Source organism: Rhodnius prolixus, unplaced genomic scaffold, assembly GCF_049639745.1.
Source record: "Rhodnius prolixus isolate KJV_2025 unplaced genomic scaffold, Rpr scaffold_3, whole genome shotgun sequence".
Taxonomy (NCBI): Eukaryota; Metazoa; Arthropoda; class Insecta; order Hemiptera; family Reduviidae; genus Rhodnius; species Rhodnius prolixus.
Window position 1 is genome coordinate 6,791,301 of NW_027411603.1, and position 18,181 is coordinate 6,809,481.

The 18,181-nt window shown below is 33.5% G+C and overlaps 3 protein-coding genes across 10 annotated transcripts in view; 2 read left to right on the forward strand and 1 right to left on the reverse strand.

The window, feature by feature from the left end:
• Np (serine protease notopleural) overlaps window positions 1–9,931 on the forward strand; it is a 58,670-nt gene extending 48,739 nt beyond the window's left edge. For all 7 annotated transcript variants that reach the window (XM_074124662.1, XM_074124657.1, XM_074124663.1 and 4 more), the window contains 8 exons: window positions 890–1,459; window positions 1,932–2,669; window positions 2,974–3,447; window positions 5,379–5,455; window positions 7,026–7,126; window positions 8,084–8,352; window positions 8,554–8,708; window positions 9,591–9,931. In XM_074124662.1, the coding sequence (XP_073980763.1) occupies window positions 890–1,459; window positions 1,932–2,669; window positions 2,974–3,447; window positions 5,379–5,455; window positions 7,026–7,126; window positions 8,084–8,352; window positions 8,554–8,708; window positions 9,591–9,752 (2,546 nt within the window). In that variant the 3' untranslated portion in view covers window positions 9,753–9,931. The remainder of the gene's footprint in view (window positions 1–889; window positions 1,460–1,931; window positions 2,670–2,973; window positions 3,448–5,378; window positions 5,456–7,025; window positions 7,127–8,083; window positions 8,353–8,553; window positions 8,709–9,590) is intronic.
• Window positions 9,932–11,789: 1,858 nt separating this feature from the next.
• On the forward strand, window positions 11,790–13,621 carry PIG-U (phosphatidylinositol glycan anchor biosynthesis class U). The gene has a single exon (XM_074124667.1). It carries the CDS (start codon window positions 12,028–12,030, stop codon window positions 13,333–13,335), a length of 1,308 nt encoding a protein of 435 aa, XP_073980768.1. The 5' UTR covers window positions 11,790–12,027; the 3' UTR covers window positions 13,336–13,621.
• Window positions 13,622–14,428: 807 nt separating this feature from the next.
• Lst8 (MTOR associated protein, LST8) lies at window positions 14,429–18,141 on the reverse strand. 2 transcript variants are annotated; one of them, XM_074124668.1, is made up of 7 exons: window positions 18,000–18,141; window positions 17,768–17,819; window positions 17,448–17,610; window positions 17,227–17,377; window positions 16,041–16,240; window positions 15,805–15,947; window positions 14,429–14,804 (listed from the first exon to the last, which is right to left on the reverse strand). In XM_074124668.1, exons 1-7 carry the CDS (start codon window positions 18,123–18,125, stop codon window positions 14,677–14,679), a joined length of 963 nt encoding a protein of 320 aa, XP_073980769.1. In that variant the 5' UTR covers window positions 18,126–18,141; the 3' UTR covers window positions 14,429–14,676. The 2 variants fall into 2 exon arrangements, with proteins under 2 accessions (XP_073980769.1, XP_073980770.1); XM_074124669.1 differs by having other exon boundaries at window positions 17,768–17,816; window positions 18,000–18,137.
• Between the last annotated feature and the right edge of the window lie 40 nt (window positions 18,142–18,181).

Sequence of the window (18,181 nt, forward strand, 5' to 3'; positions counted from 1 at the left end):
GACAGTTCTACATAATAGGGCTCACGAAGAGTTTGTAGTGACAAATTGTTTGGAGTTTAGGGTGTTAGGTGGCTTAGGTTTAGGAACTTTGATAGGAATTGACTGACGGTGAAGGTGCTTGGTCAATTATTTTAAGTTTATAGCTCGATTAGTACGTACAGCTGTGTTCTTAAGTGGTTCTGGCCTGGGACTGAATTTTCATCCTTCAGTCGCGGCTGTTATTGTTTTTCTTTGGGGTAACTATGTTGATCTTTAAATTGGTTTTGGATAGCCTTGGGTTTCGCTCCCCATGGACGAATAATAAATCTTAAAAAATTCTTCCGAAGAAATAGTTTTATTTCCAAGATTTTGATACAATGATAAAGAGGTAATGTTGTTGAAGAAGTGACCAACCTTACAATAAAAAAAAAAACACCTAAAAAAGAACATCTTCAGCCTAACTTGTTGCCCTACATATAAAGTTATAATCCATCATGACAGACGAGAAGAAAAGATCTATTTACGTGACATTTTAAAAAGTACAAGTAAAAAAAAAAAAATCAGAGTTTAAAAAGGAAGAATAGAGCCCAGTTACTTGTTCAAGTTTTTATAGTTCTTTATAGTTTGTTATAGTTTGTTATAGTATAGTTTGTTATAGTTCTTTTTTGGAGTGTCCGATTGTCACAGAAAAGAAAGGAAAAGAAAAAGAAAAATTACTTTTTAGAGCTTTGAACATGACCTCCATAATCTGGAATTCTCTCTTTGTTTTCGTCTTATACTTAGAACTACTTTACTGGTGGTGATCTTTATTTTCCTAGTGAATGTAATGTAGTCTGAATCCAGATTTGTTTTTTGTTAGTGCATTTCACAAAGTTTTTACTATATATTTAATTTTTTTTTTTTTTTTCAGATATTGGTCGTAACATCCGCCATTTACCATGCGTGAGCCGAAGAACTGGAGAACAAGGCACCTGCATGTTTGCTTTTTCATGCGCCAAACTAAATGGTACACATCTGGGCACCTGCATTGATAGATTCTACTTTGGTAGTTGTTGTAAAGTGCCAGAAGAGGATGTTTTGGACATTGTACCGCCGCTAATCGAAGATAATTCATTGATGGAAGAGGAAATCCGTCCAGCCTACGGATCAAATACATCTACTTCACCCAGTAGTACCACACTGTCTACTACTACGCCTAGAATTAGGCCAGCAATTACGCAGAAACCATCTGGTGTTCCTTCTCTAGGTTCTGCTTCGACTTCATCAAGACCAAGCACAACGCATCTGATTTCACCATCAGTGAAACCATCTAGTCCAATAAAGCCGTCGGTTAGTTCGTATGCAACAATTGCTACTACAACTTCTAGACCTTCCACCCATAAACCTACAACTGTTGGCCCTACACTCGTCACTTGGACCACATTGGAAGAAAATAAACCTTATAAACCTCAGCCTCTGCCTTCCAAAAGACCTACCCCAGGTATGTAATTTTATTTAATTAATTTGAAGATTTTAATATTAATAATAAGAAGTTGGTGAGTTTGTGGATTAGTCAAACAAGGCATGTTGTCGGCAGTATTCCGAGCAATCTTCGCTTCTGTTGGAATTTTTTAAATTTAGCTTCCATCACAATCGATGCTCAGGATTTAATATATTTTAATTTCTGCCCTTTTCTAAAAATAAACGTCACCTAACTACGAAATGTGGAACTTGACGTAGCGGAATCTTGCAGTTTCAGAAACATAGGGAACAAGGAGATTTCGGCACAAGGTAGAGTTAGAATCAAAGTAAAAAGCCTTAGCTATTTGGCAAAGATTGGAACGATTGGATCTTGCATGTAATATTGTGAGGCCTTGGGCAGCCACCCTCTTTCTGCCTCTCAAGGCTAGATCCTGAGTATAAATGTAGTGTTTATATTAAGTAATTAATTTTTTTTTTTTTTTAAATTACAGTGTCTTTACCTTCGACTCATGCACCAACAACTTTGGCAACTAAGTTGCCTTCAATATCCAGCAGTAGCAATCCGTCCTCTACAACTTCTTCTATATCATCATCTAAACCAACATCAGCAAGTAAACCACAAATAAGCACCATTAGACCGCCTCATCCATCTACCAGTAAACCATCGTATGTTCCTGTCAAACCTCAGATAAGTACCACAGTAAAACCACTTCCAATTAAACCTCATATAAGTACCACAGTAAAACCAAATCCAATTAAACCTCAGACGTCATTGCCATTAAGACCTTCTACTACAAATTCATCCACAAAACCCATAGCCAAACCACAAATATCACCACAAAAACCACAAACATCACAAAAACCACAAGTAAAACCACTGTCAACTACGGTCAAGCCATTGTCAACCGTTGGCGTTAAACCTGTTACTGGAAAACCAAAACCAACTACTCATAAACCTTCTCAGCCAAGTGTCTACAAACCTAGTTCTGCAAAACCTCAATTAAGCACAGTAAAACCATATCCAGTCAGCACTGCAAAGCCTAGTGTAAAACCTAAACCACCACCGGTTTCTAAGCCAACGAAGCCTACAACAGTCTCAGTAGTAAGGCCTACTCCGTCTACAACTCAGCCTAGTGTATCTACAACGGTGGAAGTCAGTAAACCTCCTTCAACAACCTGGGTAGCAGTCTCCGTGACTACTCATGAACCTACAACAACCATTACTACTGGTGAGCCTGATTTATTAAATCTCTTAGTTTTTATTTTAATTTTATTAATATTAGTCAAAGTTTTAGTGTTTAATTTTCTAATTAATCAGATAAAGTGCTCTAGTTATTTCGCGCATTAAAATTATTTGTGTGAAATATGGCCGAGTTTAGCATTTTGAAGAAATTACAATGCCTCAAAGAGGGACCAGAAAAAAAAAGATCTTAAGCTTTATACTGGTGTCTCTTTCCATTTCGTAATGATACGGTAGCCAGATTTTTATTTTTATATCTTTAATGCGATTAATTATAACATTGTGTTTCCCAGATAAGCCGAGCACGAAGAAACCAATAGTACCAAGTACAACAACCACTCAAACAACTTTAGCAATAACTGTCTCTAGTACAGCGCGTCCATCACTGGGTACTACAGGTTCTATTTCCAGTACATCTGGGTACTATCCCAGCATCAGCAGTAGTAGTCCTTTGACTACAAACAACACAACAAGTGGACGACCCACAACGACCACTGCTCAACGACCGGAATCAACATCTAGTGCTACACATCGGCCGATAGATAGCTCTAGCAGTACCAGTGCTCTGTTGCCTGTGAGTACACTTAGACCGCCAGGTAGCACCACCGGCGCGGCTGGCAAACCTGCAGTCCAAACTACTGCTAGCACCTTGGGGCCATCTATTGCGGCAGATCTAACAACTGTTGTTAACAACACTTCGTCGTCCACAACACCTCTTCCTGATAGCAATGAGGTGGATTCCTTCAATATGACAAATTTTAAAGAAGGTAATCCATTAATATTTCAAATATTAATATATAAGATCGTAAAAAATAAAGGTGGAAATTTTGCTCCCTAGTTATAAATTTAGTTTCCCAAAATTGAACAGATAATCGAATAGAATTTACATTGAGTCCAATCAATTGGGACGTCCCAATTAATGTGCATGCCTTCTTTGTTTCTGGTCTCTTTGAAGATAGACAAATTTTTTTAAATGGTAACGCCTTTATTTTTTTCAATTTGTTAAGATTTAGAATATTAGATTCGTACATAATGTACTGGGAGTTGAAAATGGTGCTAACTTCATTATTTAAAATCGCATTTCGTTTTTTTTAATCAGTTTTGTTTAACCTACTTTCTACGGACATTATTAGCTCACTTGAAATAGCTCAGATAACTCGCGATAGAGCCAGAATAAACTTCATACTGTTGGAAGCGGCCTCAAATTGTCCCCAGCCCTACAAAATATTCTAGAACCATCAAATTATTAATTTGGGAAATTGGATAAGTGAAAATGTAAGTTATTTAGAGAGAATTTATTAAACCAGACATATTTATGTAGGATTAGAAGGAGGTAAAGTGATACTAATTAATTTAAAAGACGTTCTGTTTTCATATATTGTTTGAAAACAGAACGTGAGTAACTATCAAACTAATAATTTGCCAAAACTGACATTTAGGCCTTCAAAGAATATAAATTTAAAAATACACTTCGGCCATTTTAATAAGTTACATGAACGAACTAATAATAATAATAATAATAAAAAACCTTGAAAGTGTACTAACCCAAGAAATGACAAGATTAGTATCTATATTTCAGTTTCAGTGGAACCGCAATGACTAATGTACAAGTTGGAGAAGTTTAAGTAGGTGAGAGGAGGAGAGGGACCTTTATCTATACTGACCTTGACACCTTCTTTTCGGTCATTTGACAATCCTGCCATCTTTTCTTTTATAATGCGAACAGCTACAGCTGTATAGTCGGAGTGTAAGAAAAAAAAAAAAAAAGTACAAAAACAGAAGACACTGTTAGGTGTGTAGTCTGTTAGAGTATGTTAACTTGCTTTTTACATCAGAAAAGTTTCGATCTAGTAATGAGTTGCATCATCAGTTTAAAATCAACATTTCACATTTCCTGTTTAAGTGATTTCTTCTAACTGGGAATTTAGAAACATACTTAATTTTCACTGATATACATCGTAACATGGTTTAATTTAATACGAGTAAAATGCCACCTTAAATGAAACCAATCCATACAAAGCTTTTATACAGAAAATTGGTTATTCGAATTTACTTGTAAAAATATTTCAAATAAAAGTTTTCCTCTACACGTGTGTGTGCTTTGTAAGTTTCCGAAATGTAGAGCTTTTTCGTGCAAAAAGAAAGAGAAAAGTGATTCTAATTCAAGGATCGTGTTAACTTTCTGTCTGGTATGTACACAGTCTAGTTCTAAAAATCAATTTGTTGACTCAGAAGAGTTTTCAAAATATGTATTTCCGGGTGAGAACTTGAGCTCTAAAATTTTAAATAAGAATATGTCTTCTCACTAAAGAATAAGAAAAACTACAATAATAAGAAAAAGGAATATTTTTCTTTCATTTAAATGAGTAATGAATAAAAACAATCTGACAGGACTTAGTCATTGCAATTGACTGATGGAATGTTAAACAGGTAGTATGTCTATTGAAGTTCGCAGAGGTCGTAGACTGTGTAGTAGACTGTGTCGTAGAATGTATCTGTGTCTTGTGTGTAGGCAAGCATAACACAAGTGTAGGCGATTATATGTGTATATATATATGTTTTCTTTTTTTAATTTCTTACTTTTCTTTTCTTTTTTTTTAAGTAGTAGTAGTAGGGGATTTTTAGATGGTGAAGTTAGCCGTTTCATATTAAGAGTATGTGATGGTAACGTTTAACGCTACCTTTTTTCTGCTTTCAGTGTGCGGCCGCCGGCTCTATCCGGAGGCTAGGATCGTCGGTGGACAAGTTAGTGGTTTTGGAAAGTGGCCTTGGCAGGTAAGAGCTGTATCCCTTTCTTTGGTTTTTTGATTGAATTATTTCTGATGAATAACAAAAACTAACAAAACAATGTGATTTTGAACATTCACTATTTTCTCTTATCAATTTTTTTTCAAAATTATGTATACTTGAAGCGTAAAATTTTGTATTAGTATGATAGTTGACACTCTTTTTTTTTTTATACATATTCAGCTGTTTCAAGAAGCATGACGTAGCATCGATGTTATACTGAGGAAAAGTTTCAAAACAATATGATAGGCCTGAACAAACGTTACGTCTAAAAAAAAAAGTCGTTCAAGTACGAATTCTGGTGGGGAATAAATTGTGTAGTGTTTAACATTTGAAAAATGATGAATATTAATGATTAATGTAGATCACGATGATGAGATTAGATGCAGTAATCGCACAAAATTCATTTTAAGCCAACTAACAACAAGAAATGACCATACACAACATTATTTCGCATTTCGCACTGCTACGATGAGTTGAAGTGGCTTTTTCCTGTCTATCGCCGCCAATATTTTTTGGCTTCTTTCCTGTTTCAAGTCATCCAGTCTCAAAGGCCTTCCTATATTTTTCAACTCCTTAAGTTTAAGTCCTCGATCCATTCCCGTAATACCAGATCTCGCTCATCTGATCTCTATATTCCCTCTCACCGTACCTCATCCTTTGACAAGTCCTTCCTTATACGTGCTACCTTTCTCTGGAACTCCTTGCCTTCATCTGTCCGCCATGCTCCTACCCTATCTATCTTTAAATCCCGTCTATTCAGTTATCTCCTTTATATTCAGCTTCCTCCGAAATTCTAATTGTTTTAATTTATTTCCTTAATTTCTGCTGTTATTTTTATTTTCACTTTTTGTAAATACTTATTTATTTATTTATTTTCTGCTTAATCATAGGCCAAACTGTTAAGGCCTCTATTTGTTCCTGTATTTATTCTTAGGGGACAATTGTCCCAGAATAATAAATTTCTTTTCTATTCTATTTGTACAGGCCTTATACAAGTGTAGCAGATAGTTCAAAATTAGATACATCACAGTAGTCGTTATTTTATTTTTATTTATTTATTTTTCTTTAATGCCTTATGAATAGATAATCTTTCAGTTATTGTGTTTCTTTCAACCCAATAAAGGCCGGGATTACTTCTGAATAGATTTATGTCCTTAAGATTTGATCGATAAAATGCCAGTGTTCATTTATGCCATTTATCTACAACTTCGGCAAAATTCTTGTGCCGTATCATTGCTAGCGGATTCAACCATCTTCAATGATAGAGGTTCTCATTTTTGTCCCAATTTCTTACTTTATATCTAATTGCCCAACCTTTCTTGGACATGTAAATTCATCTCATGTTAATGGCTACGTCAACCCTCTACAGCAGGTGGTCTTGCTGTTTATTGCAGTGGGTGCACATCTATTACCTGAGTTACGTATTTTCCTCCATTTTATCAAGCCATTATTGGATGAACAAGGTCGTAAAGGAATGAGACAAGGTTTCCAATTGAATCATCTTCATACAATATTAATGACTTTTGTGAAATAGTTTTTTTATTTTTCTTTATAGATTTCACTGAGACAGTGGCGAACATCCACCTATTTACATAAATGTGGGGCTGCTCTGCTTAATGAAAATTGGGCTATCACTGCCGCGCATTGCGTAGAAAAGTAAGTACTCACATTTGTATATATTTAGGTAATCTCTCATTTATATATTTATAATATTAGATATTTAGAGCACTTTTTTTTTTGGCACAGTTCATCCACTGTGGAACGAATATGATAGAAACAGAACAAATATTAAAATAAAGTGCTGATTACTAAGCTTGCACGACAATCAGGAAGGACAAGCAGGAATCACCATGTGATTCGGTACAAATCTTGGGCCCTATTGTACAAAGAATATGTTCCCAGCCGATCAATTGACATTAAGAGTAGAGAATATGACCGCATTTCCTTTAGTTTCCAGTCTGGATTGGCCAAAAAGTCCAAAGCTGAAGTGCTAAGTTATAGATAGACGTTTTTATAAAACCTCTGTAAAAATTTCAGAGAAGCGTTAAATAGGTCTGTTTGGTGATTGGGATTCTTAATATAATAATCAAGATATATTATCAAGGATATATTATATACGCCCGTCATTGTCATTATGCTTCCCTGCTGATACGCTCAATATTTTCAGCTGCCTTTCGGTCTGTGATGATTCAAGAATGACAGTGAACAGTCGTGGTAACTTTTTGGCCAATCCAGACTGGAAACTAAAGGAAATGCGGTCATATTCTCTACTCTTAATGTGAATTGATCGGCTGGGAACTATTCTTTGTACAATAGGGCCCAAGATTTGTACCAATCACCTAGTGATTCCTGCTTGTTCTTTCTGATTGTCGTGCAAGACAATTTCAGCTTTGAGTTCATCACTATTTCATTAGTCTTTTGGTCATCATCTAGTGTTCTACTTTTAATTAAAATCAATTTGTTTGCCTGAAAAGGAAATATTAAAAGTTTGGCACGTTTGATATCTTATCTTATTAATGGAAACATTTCACTGATTATACTTCTTTTATTTTATTTTATTTTTTTGCGCTGAATTTTTATATTAGTTTCTTTTTTTCCCCCTTTGCTTCATAGCGTGCCGCCAAGTGATTTATTGCTAAGACTGGGTGAACACGACCTCTCTACAGAAGAAGAACCGTATGGCTATCAAGAGAGAAGAGTACAAATCGTTGCATCTCATCCACAATTCGATCCACGTACATTTGAATACGATCTAGCATTACTAAGATTCTACGAACCAGTTACGTTCCAGCCCAACATCATTCCAGTATGTGTGCCGGAAGATGATACGAATTTTGTCGGTTCTTTAGCTTTCGTAACTGGATGGGGAAGATTATATGAAGGTAAATAGTGTGCAAAATATTCAACTAAAAAAAAAATGAAGTAAAGTAAAAAAAGGTTTTTAAAAAAAAACTCTCAGAAAAATTAAAAATAATATTTTTTACTAAAAGTTTGATTATTGATTTGCTTATAGTTTAATTTATTTAATTGTTCTCTTCAAGTTTAATGTGTCATGATTAAAAAAACAATAATTATTGATTCAGATGGACCACTTCCCAGCATACTTCAGGAAGTGTCTGTACCAGTGATCAACAACACTCTGTGTGAGACAATGTACAGAGCTGCTGGTTATATTGAACACATACCCGAGATATTTATTTGCGCAGGATGGAAAAAGGGAGGTTTTGATTCTTGTGAGGTATATAAAATTTTACTTAAATCGCGTTTACTTTATTAACTAAACTTTGGTTCTGTTATATTTATTTTTCGTGGAAATTCTCGTACTTGTATGTGTCGTTAAGGTAGTTTTTTTTTAAACTTATTTACAGACACTATTATTATTATTATTTTTTGCATTGGCTTTCGCCATACAGCCAGCATCGTCTAGGTGCTTATCACTAGAATATCACTCACTCTCCATTCTAATTTATAGATACATTCGCTTCACACATTCATCCCTCTACAATACATAAACTACAGCTAATGGATGGATCAGTACTCTATATTCCTGCCATCCTTATAGCTTAACCTAAATTAAAATCACGTAATCCTTATCTAATCATTTTCTTGCATTCATTCTAATCGGCTGTAACTTTTAAATACATTCATATTTCATTGCTAGCTCTGCTATAGATTTAAGCACATAGATGTTGGTGGGGAATATTATATCTTCGTAGCGAAATGGTGCATCTAAATATCTGTATATGTCGGTCAAACATTCGTTTCTTTTCTACTACAAAACGTGGACATATCATTATTATATGTTGTAAATCCTCCTCCTCATACAGACATTTTAAGATGATGTAGGCACTTAAGTTTCTTTGAACATAGCCTTTACAGGTGGTGCAGTTGGTAATACTTTCCTTTTTTTTTTATAATTATATTTTAAGATTTACATTTCTTTCTAGTGAAAGATGAAAGTATTGTTATCGGATATGTTTTCTACTTTTATTTTACACTAGAAATGTCCGTTTAGACCAAATAAATATTTCTTTTTACATTTGTGAAATACAAGGCCAAAGTTGTAACATCAAATGTTGTTTTAAGTAGATAGAGAATTGTTTTTTTCTTTTTCTTAAAGGGCGATTCTGGAGGCCCAATGGTTATCCAAAGACCAGATAGACGGTGGCTACTGGCTGGTGTTATTTCATGGGGTATCGGCTGTGCTGAACCGAATCAACCTGGAGTCTATACAAGAATTTCTCAATTCAGACATTGGATCAATCAAATTTTACAATTTTAATATACCCGATCTCTGGTGTTACTTAATGAAGAAAACAATGGATTTGTGCAATTTAAACTCTCCTAAAAAAAAACCTAAAAGAGTAAAAAAACTAAATATGCTGAACGTTCAGTTACTAGCAGATGGCCTGAAAACTATCATACTGTTGAAAAAGTGGCAACCTGCTTTCTGAAGTTAAGGTAGGGTTCTTGTATTTAAAAAAAAAAAAAAAAAAAAAAAAAAAAACATCGATGACTTGTGATATTTTTTTGTAAATATTGTTAATATATATTTTTTTTCTAAAAAAAAAAAGTAAGAGGACGCAATTTTTTAAATAAAAACGATGCAACTGTTTTTTTTTTAAACCAAACTTATTTATATCCGACCACCCAAAAATGTGTGCGTTAATTTTTTTATTTTTAATACAGCTGTTTAGAACTTTTATATTCTTACAGTTTGATTGTTCTCAAATATTTTAGTTTCAATTGTCTTTTTTACCAATCAAACTTTAGGGATGTAAAAATGTAAAGCACACATTTTTCTATTTATTTATTTTTTTTGTTTGTTTAATTTATACGTAACTTATTTATTTATTATAGAAAAGAACAAATAGAGATTTAAAAAAAAAAAAAGTTGGTGTCAATTAAAAAAAAGTGCAAAGGACCTTAGTTGTTGCCCTTAAATAAATAAATATATATATAAAAGTGTAAATATTTATTTAGCGTATGACTCGTGGTTGTGTGATAAAAATAAAAGATAGAGAAACGTTTAACAATAAATTATTTATTTTATAAATACAAGTTTTTCTCATTATTTTTAACCTTATTTTACATTGATAATTTTTTATAATGCAGAAATAGAAGATAGGATATAGAGGTGGTAAACAATGTTTGACAAGATTCATACAAGTGAGAGCTGATTGAGAAGATAAGAATTACTCAATTTTAGGAAAGGAAAGTATGGAGGAAAACTTATGGTCCGTTAAAAGAAAGGGGAATGTAATAAAGAAAGGAATAATGAATTATCTCCGAAACTTGTATGAGTAATGAATAATATGAGGGAAACTGAAGAGAATGGAGCACGAAAAAAGTGCAGGTGGAGGGATGATAGCTCGAGGGCTAATGGGACTGTAAGAGTTTCGACAGTTTAAAAAAAAAATTGCGAGAGAAGGTGCGTCTGCACTGTGACCTGAGCAGTCTGCAGGACGGCGACCAATGCAGAAAGATCAGAGAGTAATGCCCACAAAAAAAAAGAAATTTATGCATACCAACATACATAGATACAAAGCGAGCTGAATTTATAATAATGGTTAGTAAAAAATTACAATAAACCAAGGAGCAAATGGTAAAAGCGAGCTCCAACTGATTTAAACAACCAGCCCTTTAGAGCAACTGGCATTTTTACTACCTTCAAACAGCTACTTCTGTCAACATCAGGTTATAGAAAGACACTAAACATCTTAGTTAAGTTCTCCACATTGTAGATTGTAAAGGAGTGTCTGTTTCCTGACAATTACAACCTATAACATCTTTTATTTTACTTCATTTACACTGATAACATGCGAAATATCAACATATAACTGCAATGTACGTTTTTAAAGGTATTTAAGTTAGACTGTCCCGAAGGTTTTTATTAGAATTTTTACAGAAGGATTGGCTAAGTGGACATGTTAGTTCGCAAGAGGCCCCGGATTCAAACTCGTACACGCGTGATACACGAATATTTTTCTTTTTCCAGGAACTTCTACAGCTTATCTATTTCATTTAGTAAATTTTCATTTCAATGCCGATTATTAATACGCTATTTTCAATTGAATAGATTATAATTTTTGCATTTTAGATTGTTTAAAATGCTCACTTTAATGCGACGTTTAATAATTAATTTTTTTAAATTTTCTTTGAGAAGGTGCTAATTTTGATGAGCGTTAAAATAAAACAAATTAAAAAAAGAAGTTCAGTTTTTAAAAATAAATTCAAAATTACGCAGAAACAATATTAAACAAGGTAAATTTTGCGCATGCGCATTGTCAGGCAGATGGGTGTAAGGTTGCATTGTAACCTTCCTCGGTGTCGGTTTGCTGGTAGAGGTGTTTAGTGTGCGCGTTTGCATTTTGAAATAAGTGATCAGTCGTCAATAATTTGTAAAAAGCGCTTATGAAGCCTCAAGGGTGTAGGTGTTTTTATACTTTTAAAAAACATAATCATTAGGTTTCATCTAATGTTTATTTTTTGAAGAGGTTAAAATTCATGGAATCAAAATGAATGTAGAATCTTGACAAAAACCAAACTCAAAAACAATGTCCAAAGCAGTATATATTCAACTTGGGGTTGCCTCTATTATTCGACTGGCGCTTATGATCTCCAGCCATAGACAGACAATAGCCAATAGAGTGGAAGTATCTACATTGTTAAACTCTTGGAAGAGAATAACTGAAGGAGTTTCTCTATATCAACATGGAATAAGCCCGTATGCAGGGGATGTTTTTCATGAAACACCAATTGCATTGTGGACGTTTAACATAATGATTACGTATTTTCCCTCAGTAATTGGTATAATGTTTATTTTGTGTGATATAATGACCGGTGTTATTCTTTATTTGACTGCGAAATTATACATGAAAGAAATGGAAACTAAGCAGATAGAAGAAAAAGCAACATACGCGGAAGGTGTTACTGAACTGTTGCTCAGTGAAAATGATTTCAAGCTTGCGCCACTTTATGTACTCTCTGCTTATCTCTTTAATCCATATAATATTGTAAATTGTGTAGGTTTTACAACAACTACATTTGGCAATTTATGTTTATCGTGCTTATTTCTAAGCATGATAAAAGGTTACAGAATACCATCATGTGTGGCATTAGCCTTAACAGTTTACCAGTCATTTTATACAGTTGTTTTATTAGCGCCAGTGTGTATCTATTTAGCTAGACGGGATCGCAGTACAATTGTTTCAGTTTTGTTAACCTTATCCTCATTTCTTTTAGCAATATCAATCATTTTCTATATATCCTATTTAATTGTTGGAGATTGGGCATTTTTAAATTCAGTTTATGTAGTTATCTTAACTGTACCTGATTTAAGACCAAATATTGGTTTGTTTTGGTATTTTTTTACAGAAATGTTTGAACATTTTCGTTTGCTTTTTATATTTTCATTTCAGTTGAACGCTACACTACTTTATTTAGCACCATTAAGTTTACGATTTCATTCTAATCCAATGTTATTAGCAACAAGTCTTACAGCATTGATTGCCGTTTTCAAGTCATATCCATGTTTGGGTGATGTTGGGTTCTACCTGTCGCTCTTACCAATGTGGAAACATCTTTACAATAGTAAAGCTGTGGTTCCAGATATGCAACAAAGCTTTATTATACTTTGTTCATTAGTAATTACCTCAGTACTTGGACCAACTGTTTGGCATCTTTGGATATATTCACGTTCAGCTAATGCAAATTTTTATTTTGGTGTCACATTAGCTTTTGCTACTGCGCAAATATTCCTTATAACAGATGTTCTATTTGCTTATATAAAAAGAGAATTTACTTTAGTAAAAGGGATTATCAACATTGAGGATAAAAATAAAATGAAGCTTTTGCTGGAATAACTTTTGCAAAATTAATGATTTTGTTTACTTGAAGAACTGACAAAGTGAAGTGGTGTTAATTCAATTGTAAATAAATCATTTTCATTTGTATACAATAGCAATTCGGAAGTTCAGTATTGTATTGGTAATAGACGAAATGAGACTCTGATTTTGTAATCTTAACGTTTTCCATTCATGTATACCAAACAAATATATGTAAATGCAGCTAATTTTTTTATTCTGTAGCATCTATAAAATTTAATCGATACGCTAAATAGAATGTAAATACATTTTTTTATTTTTTAAATTCCTTCAGTTACTCTGAGATCATTAATGCTTCAACAAGTTTACATATTTATATATTAATTGTATGTTTGTAGGAATAGATGTATTAGCACAAGTGCTCTGTAACTTTATTGTGCTTCTTAATGGCGAGAGACTCATCTTACATCAGGCTACTAAATTGACATATTTTTTTAGAATATATCCTCCTATATCCATCCACCTACTCGGTAACTGACCAGATATCCAAATCTCCTTGAAGCGACAAAATCATAGTTTGTTGGAAGGTGTGTCAGCGTCTGCTCCTGCTCTCGACTCAACTATGCTTCGTGGAGAAGACCTTCAGCATGCATTGAGTTTGCTCTGAATGAGGTAAGACTGATCCTTAGCGGGCTTAATTGCCTAGCCAGATTTGTTTCAGTACTTGGAAGTATCTCTAGAACTTTGCTCTGATTTCTTCCTCTTTCTCTTGAGAGTACTTCCTGGAAAGCCTGTCGTTTATCCGCAAGTAAATTCCGATACAAATAAGAGTTTGATTGTGGATTGGATCACAATATTTTTACCTAATTTTAATGTATAATATTTCTATCTCTGGACTCCTATGCTCTCTCTCTCTTTCTTTCTAGATATTCCGCGTATATATCTTTTCGTTCATCTTTCAACTACAAGGTGAACAGTAGTAAAGTTAAGGATTATATCCAACCCGGCATGTGACGCCCTTTTCGCACCCGACGTGCGTTGACAAGCTAGACGACCAGGACTAGCATAATTATAGTTGTTAAATGATTTTTTTAATTCAAGGTAGGAATATCAGGTAATCAATAACAATTACTTTTTGTTTTTCCAAAGAAAAGTAAATTATATTATACAGAATACATTTAATAATAAATATAAAATTTTATTAAATCCTTAAAATATAAATTAGGAACTTAAACAACAATGACAGTTACTTAACAAAAGAACTGTACTTTTACAAAAGAAGCATTCATGGAATAATGGGGATTCAGCAAATGGTAATATATAATAATATGTACAGTTGATTTAGGCAAAATACATTCTATCATTTTTCAAAAAATTGCGCTAACTTTCAACTTTTGCTGGGATATCTGAATAAGCTAGAGCTGTGATAGGTTTCTGGTGTCCAGTATATTCTCTTTCGATGGTACCATTCTCCAAGTTCCATAATCTGGCTACACCATCAGAAGAAGCTAGAAAATATAATGATACTTCATTACATATAACTGATAAGGTAAACTTAAATTGCATGAAATTACCATTTGATTGAAACTTAACAGCTTTACATTCAATTAAAACAACCTTTTCTAATAGTTAATGATCTCCTGAGTATGAAAAAAAAGGTTTTTAGCGTTGCATCTGAACTGTGTATCCCACAGTGTCGAACTTTTTAATAAGGTATAAATATATTTTTGTTTCTGTTAATCCAACTCCTCGAGTGACTTCACGAAAGCGTTTTTCTACGTTTTTTTTTTCGAAAAGTTGACACGGACAATTTTTTCATAAGTCGGAAAATTTACGTAGCTCATCCAAGTCTATAACTTACTTGAAATTTCGTTTCTGGCATATCTGTGAGCTCTTTTTGTTTGACGGCCGTAAAGTTAAGGAAAGTAAGTAGTACTTATGATACTCCATACTTATGAGCTATTCAGAAACCATAAAAATCTTTTAATTCAAAGCCCCGCCCCTGAAATTATACAATCACTACAGTTTTACTGAAAATTTGTAATTTTAAATTGTAAAATTTGCAATAAAAAAAGCCGCGAGTATCTCACAAATTTTTCACTTCTGGTTTTAGAGGAGGGAGATACTTGAATGTTTCAAATCAAATTTAAATAAGAAAAATCAAAAAGAAAACTCATATGAATACTCATTCTGTTGTCGACATTTACATAACTAAATATTTCTTTAAAATTCGATTTTTAACAAAAAAAGATGGCTGCATTATAAATGTTTCTTAAAATATGTTTTTGTTGAAGGAAGTGTGATGTCACAGTTGCCCCAGAATATCTCTAAAAAGTTTATTCTCTCTGAAGTTTCGACATTTATTTAATCTATATAAATATACTTAATAACTAATCTTTCAACTAGCTTTCCATTCGCTCTGGTTTGATTAATAAACATGTATATATATATATTTTGATTAATAAACATGTATATATATATATATTAACACACACTCAAATGGTCTACCTGTAATCACATATTTTGAATCTGCGCTGAAGGCAACATCCCAGACCCATCTTTGTGAATCAAGTTTCAATTCTTGTACCAATGTAAAGTTATCAGTTTCCCAGACTCTGGCTGATTGGTCGGCCGAACAAGTAACTAAATACCTTTAAATAATATTAAAATTGACTTGCCATTTAAATTTATTTAGTATACTTATAATATAAAATAGAGCGAAAATAAAAATAACTTATTCTAACTTTGAATCCGGACTCAATTTACACTTCAAAGCATATCTTCTGTGGGCAGGTATCTTGTGACGAGGTTTCAGCTTAGTGGGTTCACCAATTGTACTGGTTAACGACCATATGTAACAATTACCTTTGTTATTAACTGCTGCCATCATCGTCCCATCAGGATCAATGGAAAGTGATTGTATTGAAGATTCTGATTCTGGTATCTGCAACGATTTTTGAAATCAAATGTTAATTGTGTTTGGGTTTCTTCAATTGGAAGAATAATTTAATTTAGTAGCGCCTCACTAACTTGAAGTAGTGAGTCATTTGAGAAGTAGACATTAATCGTACGCTTAACACAAGTAGGTGCAACTTATTTATACAGAACTCATGTGTTAAAGATGACAGTATTAAGTGGTGTTATTGCTATTAGATTGGATATCTCTGTGAGACAGCGAGATTTTTAAGAAGGGTTATCTGGACATAAACCACAACTTTTTTTTTTATTAATGTCGCAAATGTGGGGGTCGTGTTTGGTGTAATGGTTATGAGTGTAGAAATACATAAGTGGAAGATCCCAAGAAAGAGTTCCGCATGTAGTTAATTTATTTGTTGGAAAAATTTAAAGTAAGAAATCAATAGTAAAGTATGTTCAAACCCTCATGCTCGACACCTTATTTGGTAAACCAGAGGGTTGAAGAGGTCTGCAGAAGTACGCTGAGGACCAGCCTTCCTATCTGGCGAAGATCTGTCTTGGTAATTAAAACCACGACATATCCGAGGTGTGCCTCAGCATGAAAAAACATATATTTTGTAAACCTTTAGATCTCCTAACAGGGCACCTGAGGTAGCTGGGTATAGAATTTGATAGCAACCGGCAGATACTGCGGGAGGAGAAAACTCCACTACACAATGCAATGCCATCATTTAAGGAAGATTTAGTGACCTGGGAAGATACTAGATGCTCGGGGACACACCCTCCCTGAAACTCTCTCAGTAATTCTCAGTGTCTGGAATTACTTTAGACATCTGGGACTGAAGGCGGTGCCATAGAGATTCGCCTGACTAGTAAGAGCCACAATAGACCTTGAAGGTTGAAGGCGACCTTTTCACATTTTATTGAATTCATAATTACTAAGTTGAATGAAACATTTTCATCCTATGGCCTACTATTTTTAGAAAAATAGTAAATCCAACACTAGATACTTACAAGCTGTTCATTGTGATCAGTCTTAAGATCCCATAGATGAATTACACCACTCTGATCGCCTACAATGAGTTCATATTGATTTGGATGTAACCAAACACAATTGACAGGAGCTGTTACTTGAAAAATTCTTTGGCATTGTAAATTTTTGGCCCTTTAAAACAGAAATCAACTAATTATTATTAAAGAATATATACACTTGTAAATAAATGTCTGCGTTTTACCTCAAATCCCAAATACGTGCACTGCAATCTTCACCGCCAGTATACATCCACTTTCCGTCTCCTTGGAAACCAACTCCGCTAACATTTTTGTTAACTCCTTCATAATTTATTACTGGATTTGGGTTACTAGTTATTAAATCATACATTCGTATATGCTGATGTCCTTTAACAATAATTTTTGAAAAAATCAAGCTTGTTTCAACAATTTTTTAATTTTGAAAATAAGACAGCTATTTGTGACTCCAACTTTACTGTATTGTGAGAAAATTAAATAATAGCTTCTTCTTTTTTTTTAAATATTTAATTACTGAAAGAGTTACCTGCAGCTGCAAGGAGTTGTTTATTAGGAGTAATTGCCAAAGCATTAACCTGCTGAAGTTAAAGTTAAGGATGATTTTTGAAAGGTACGGAAAAAAATTGACACTCAAACCAATATCGATTACACTGGAAAAGTATAACTCATCATCACCTAATTATTTTCTACAATAAAAGCCATGCTATTAAGTGCAGCATATTAAACGAAAAACACAAAACAATATAAATAAAGGATACTGAATCAGTATGTTGAGCTGTATGTTTACAAACGCCATCATTTAATTGCCAAAGTTTAATAGTATGATCATAACCACCAGTAGCTAATATCACTTCATCCGAAAGATTACCAGCAGAATTGGTCATGTTTTAAAATATATACACTCAATCACAATTAGGAAAGGTTCTTCTATTTCAGCTAT

What these genes read in the sequence shown, in the direction of transcription:
- Lst8 (XM_074124668.1), bottom strand. Translation starts at nt 18,125, where the DNA reads ATGACCAATTCTGCTGGTAATCTTTCGGATGAAGTGATATTAGCTACT. An exon ending in ACAACTCCTTGCAGCTGCAG is followed by an intron (nt 17,611 to 17,767) that starts GTAACTCTTTCA and finishes TTATTGTTAAAG; the next exon opens with GACATCAGCATATACGAATG. An exon ending in GCACGTATTTGGGATTTGAG is followed by an intron (nt 17,378 to 17,447) that starts GTAAAACGCAGA and finishes TCTGTTTTAAAG; the next exon opens with GGCCAAAAATTTACAATGCC.
- PIG-U (XM_074124667.1), top strand. Translation starts at nt 12,028, where the DNA reads ATGTCCAAAGCAGTATATATTCAACTTGGGGTTGCCTCTATTATTCGA.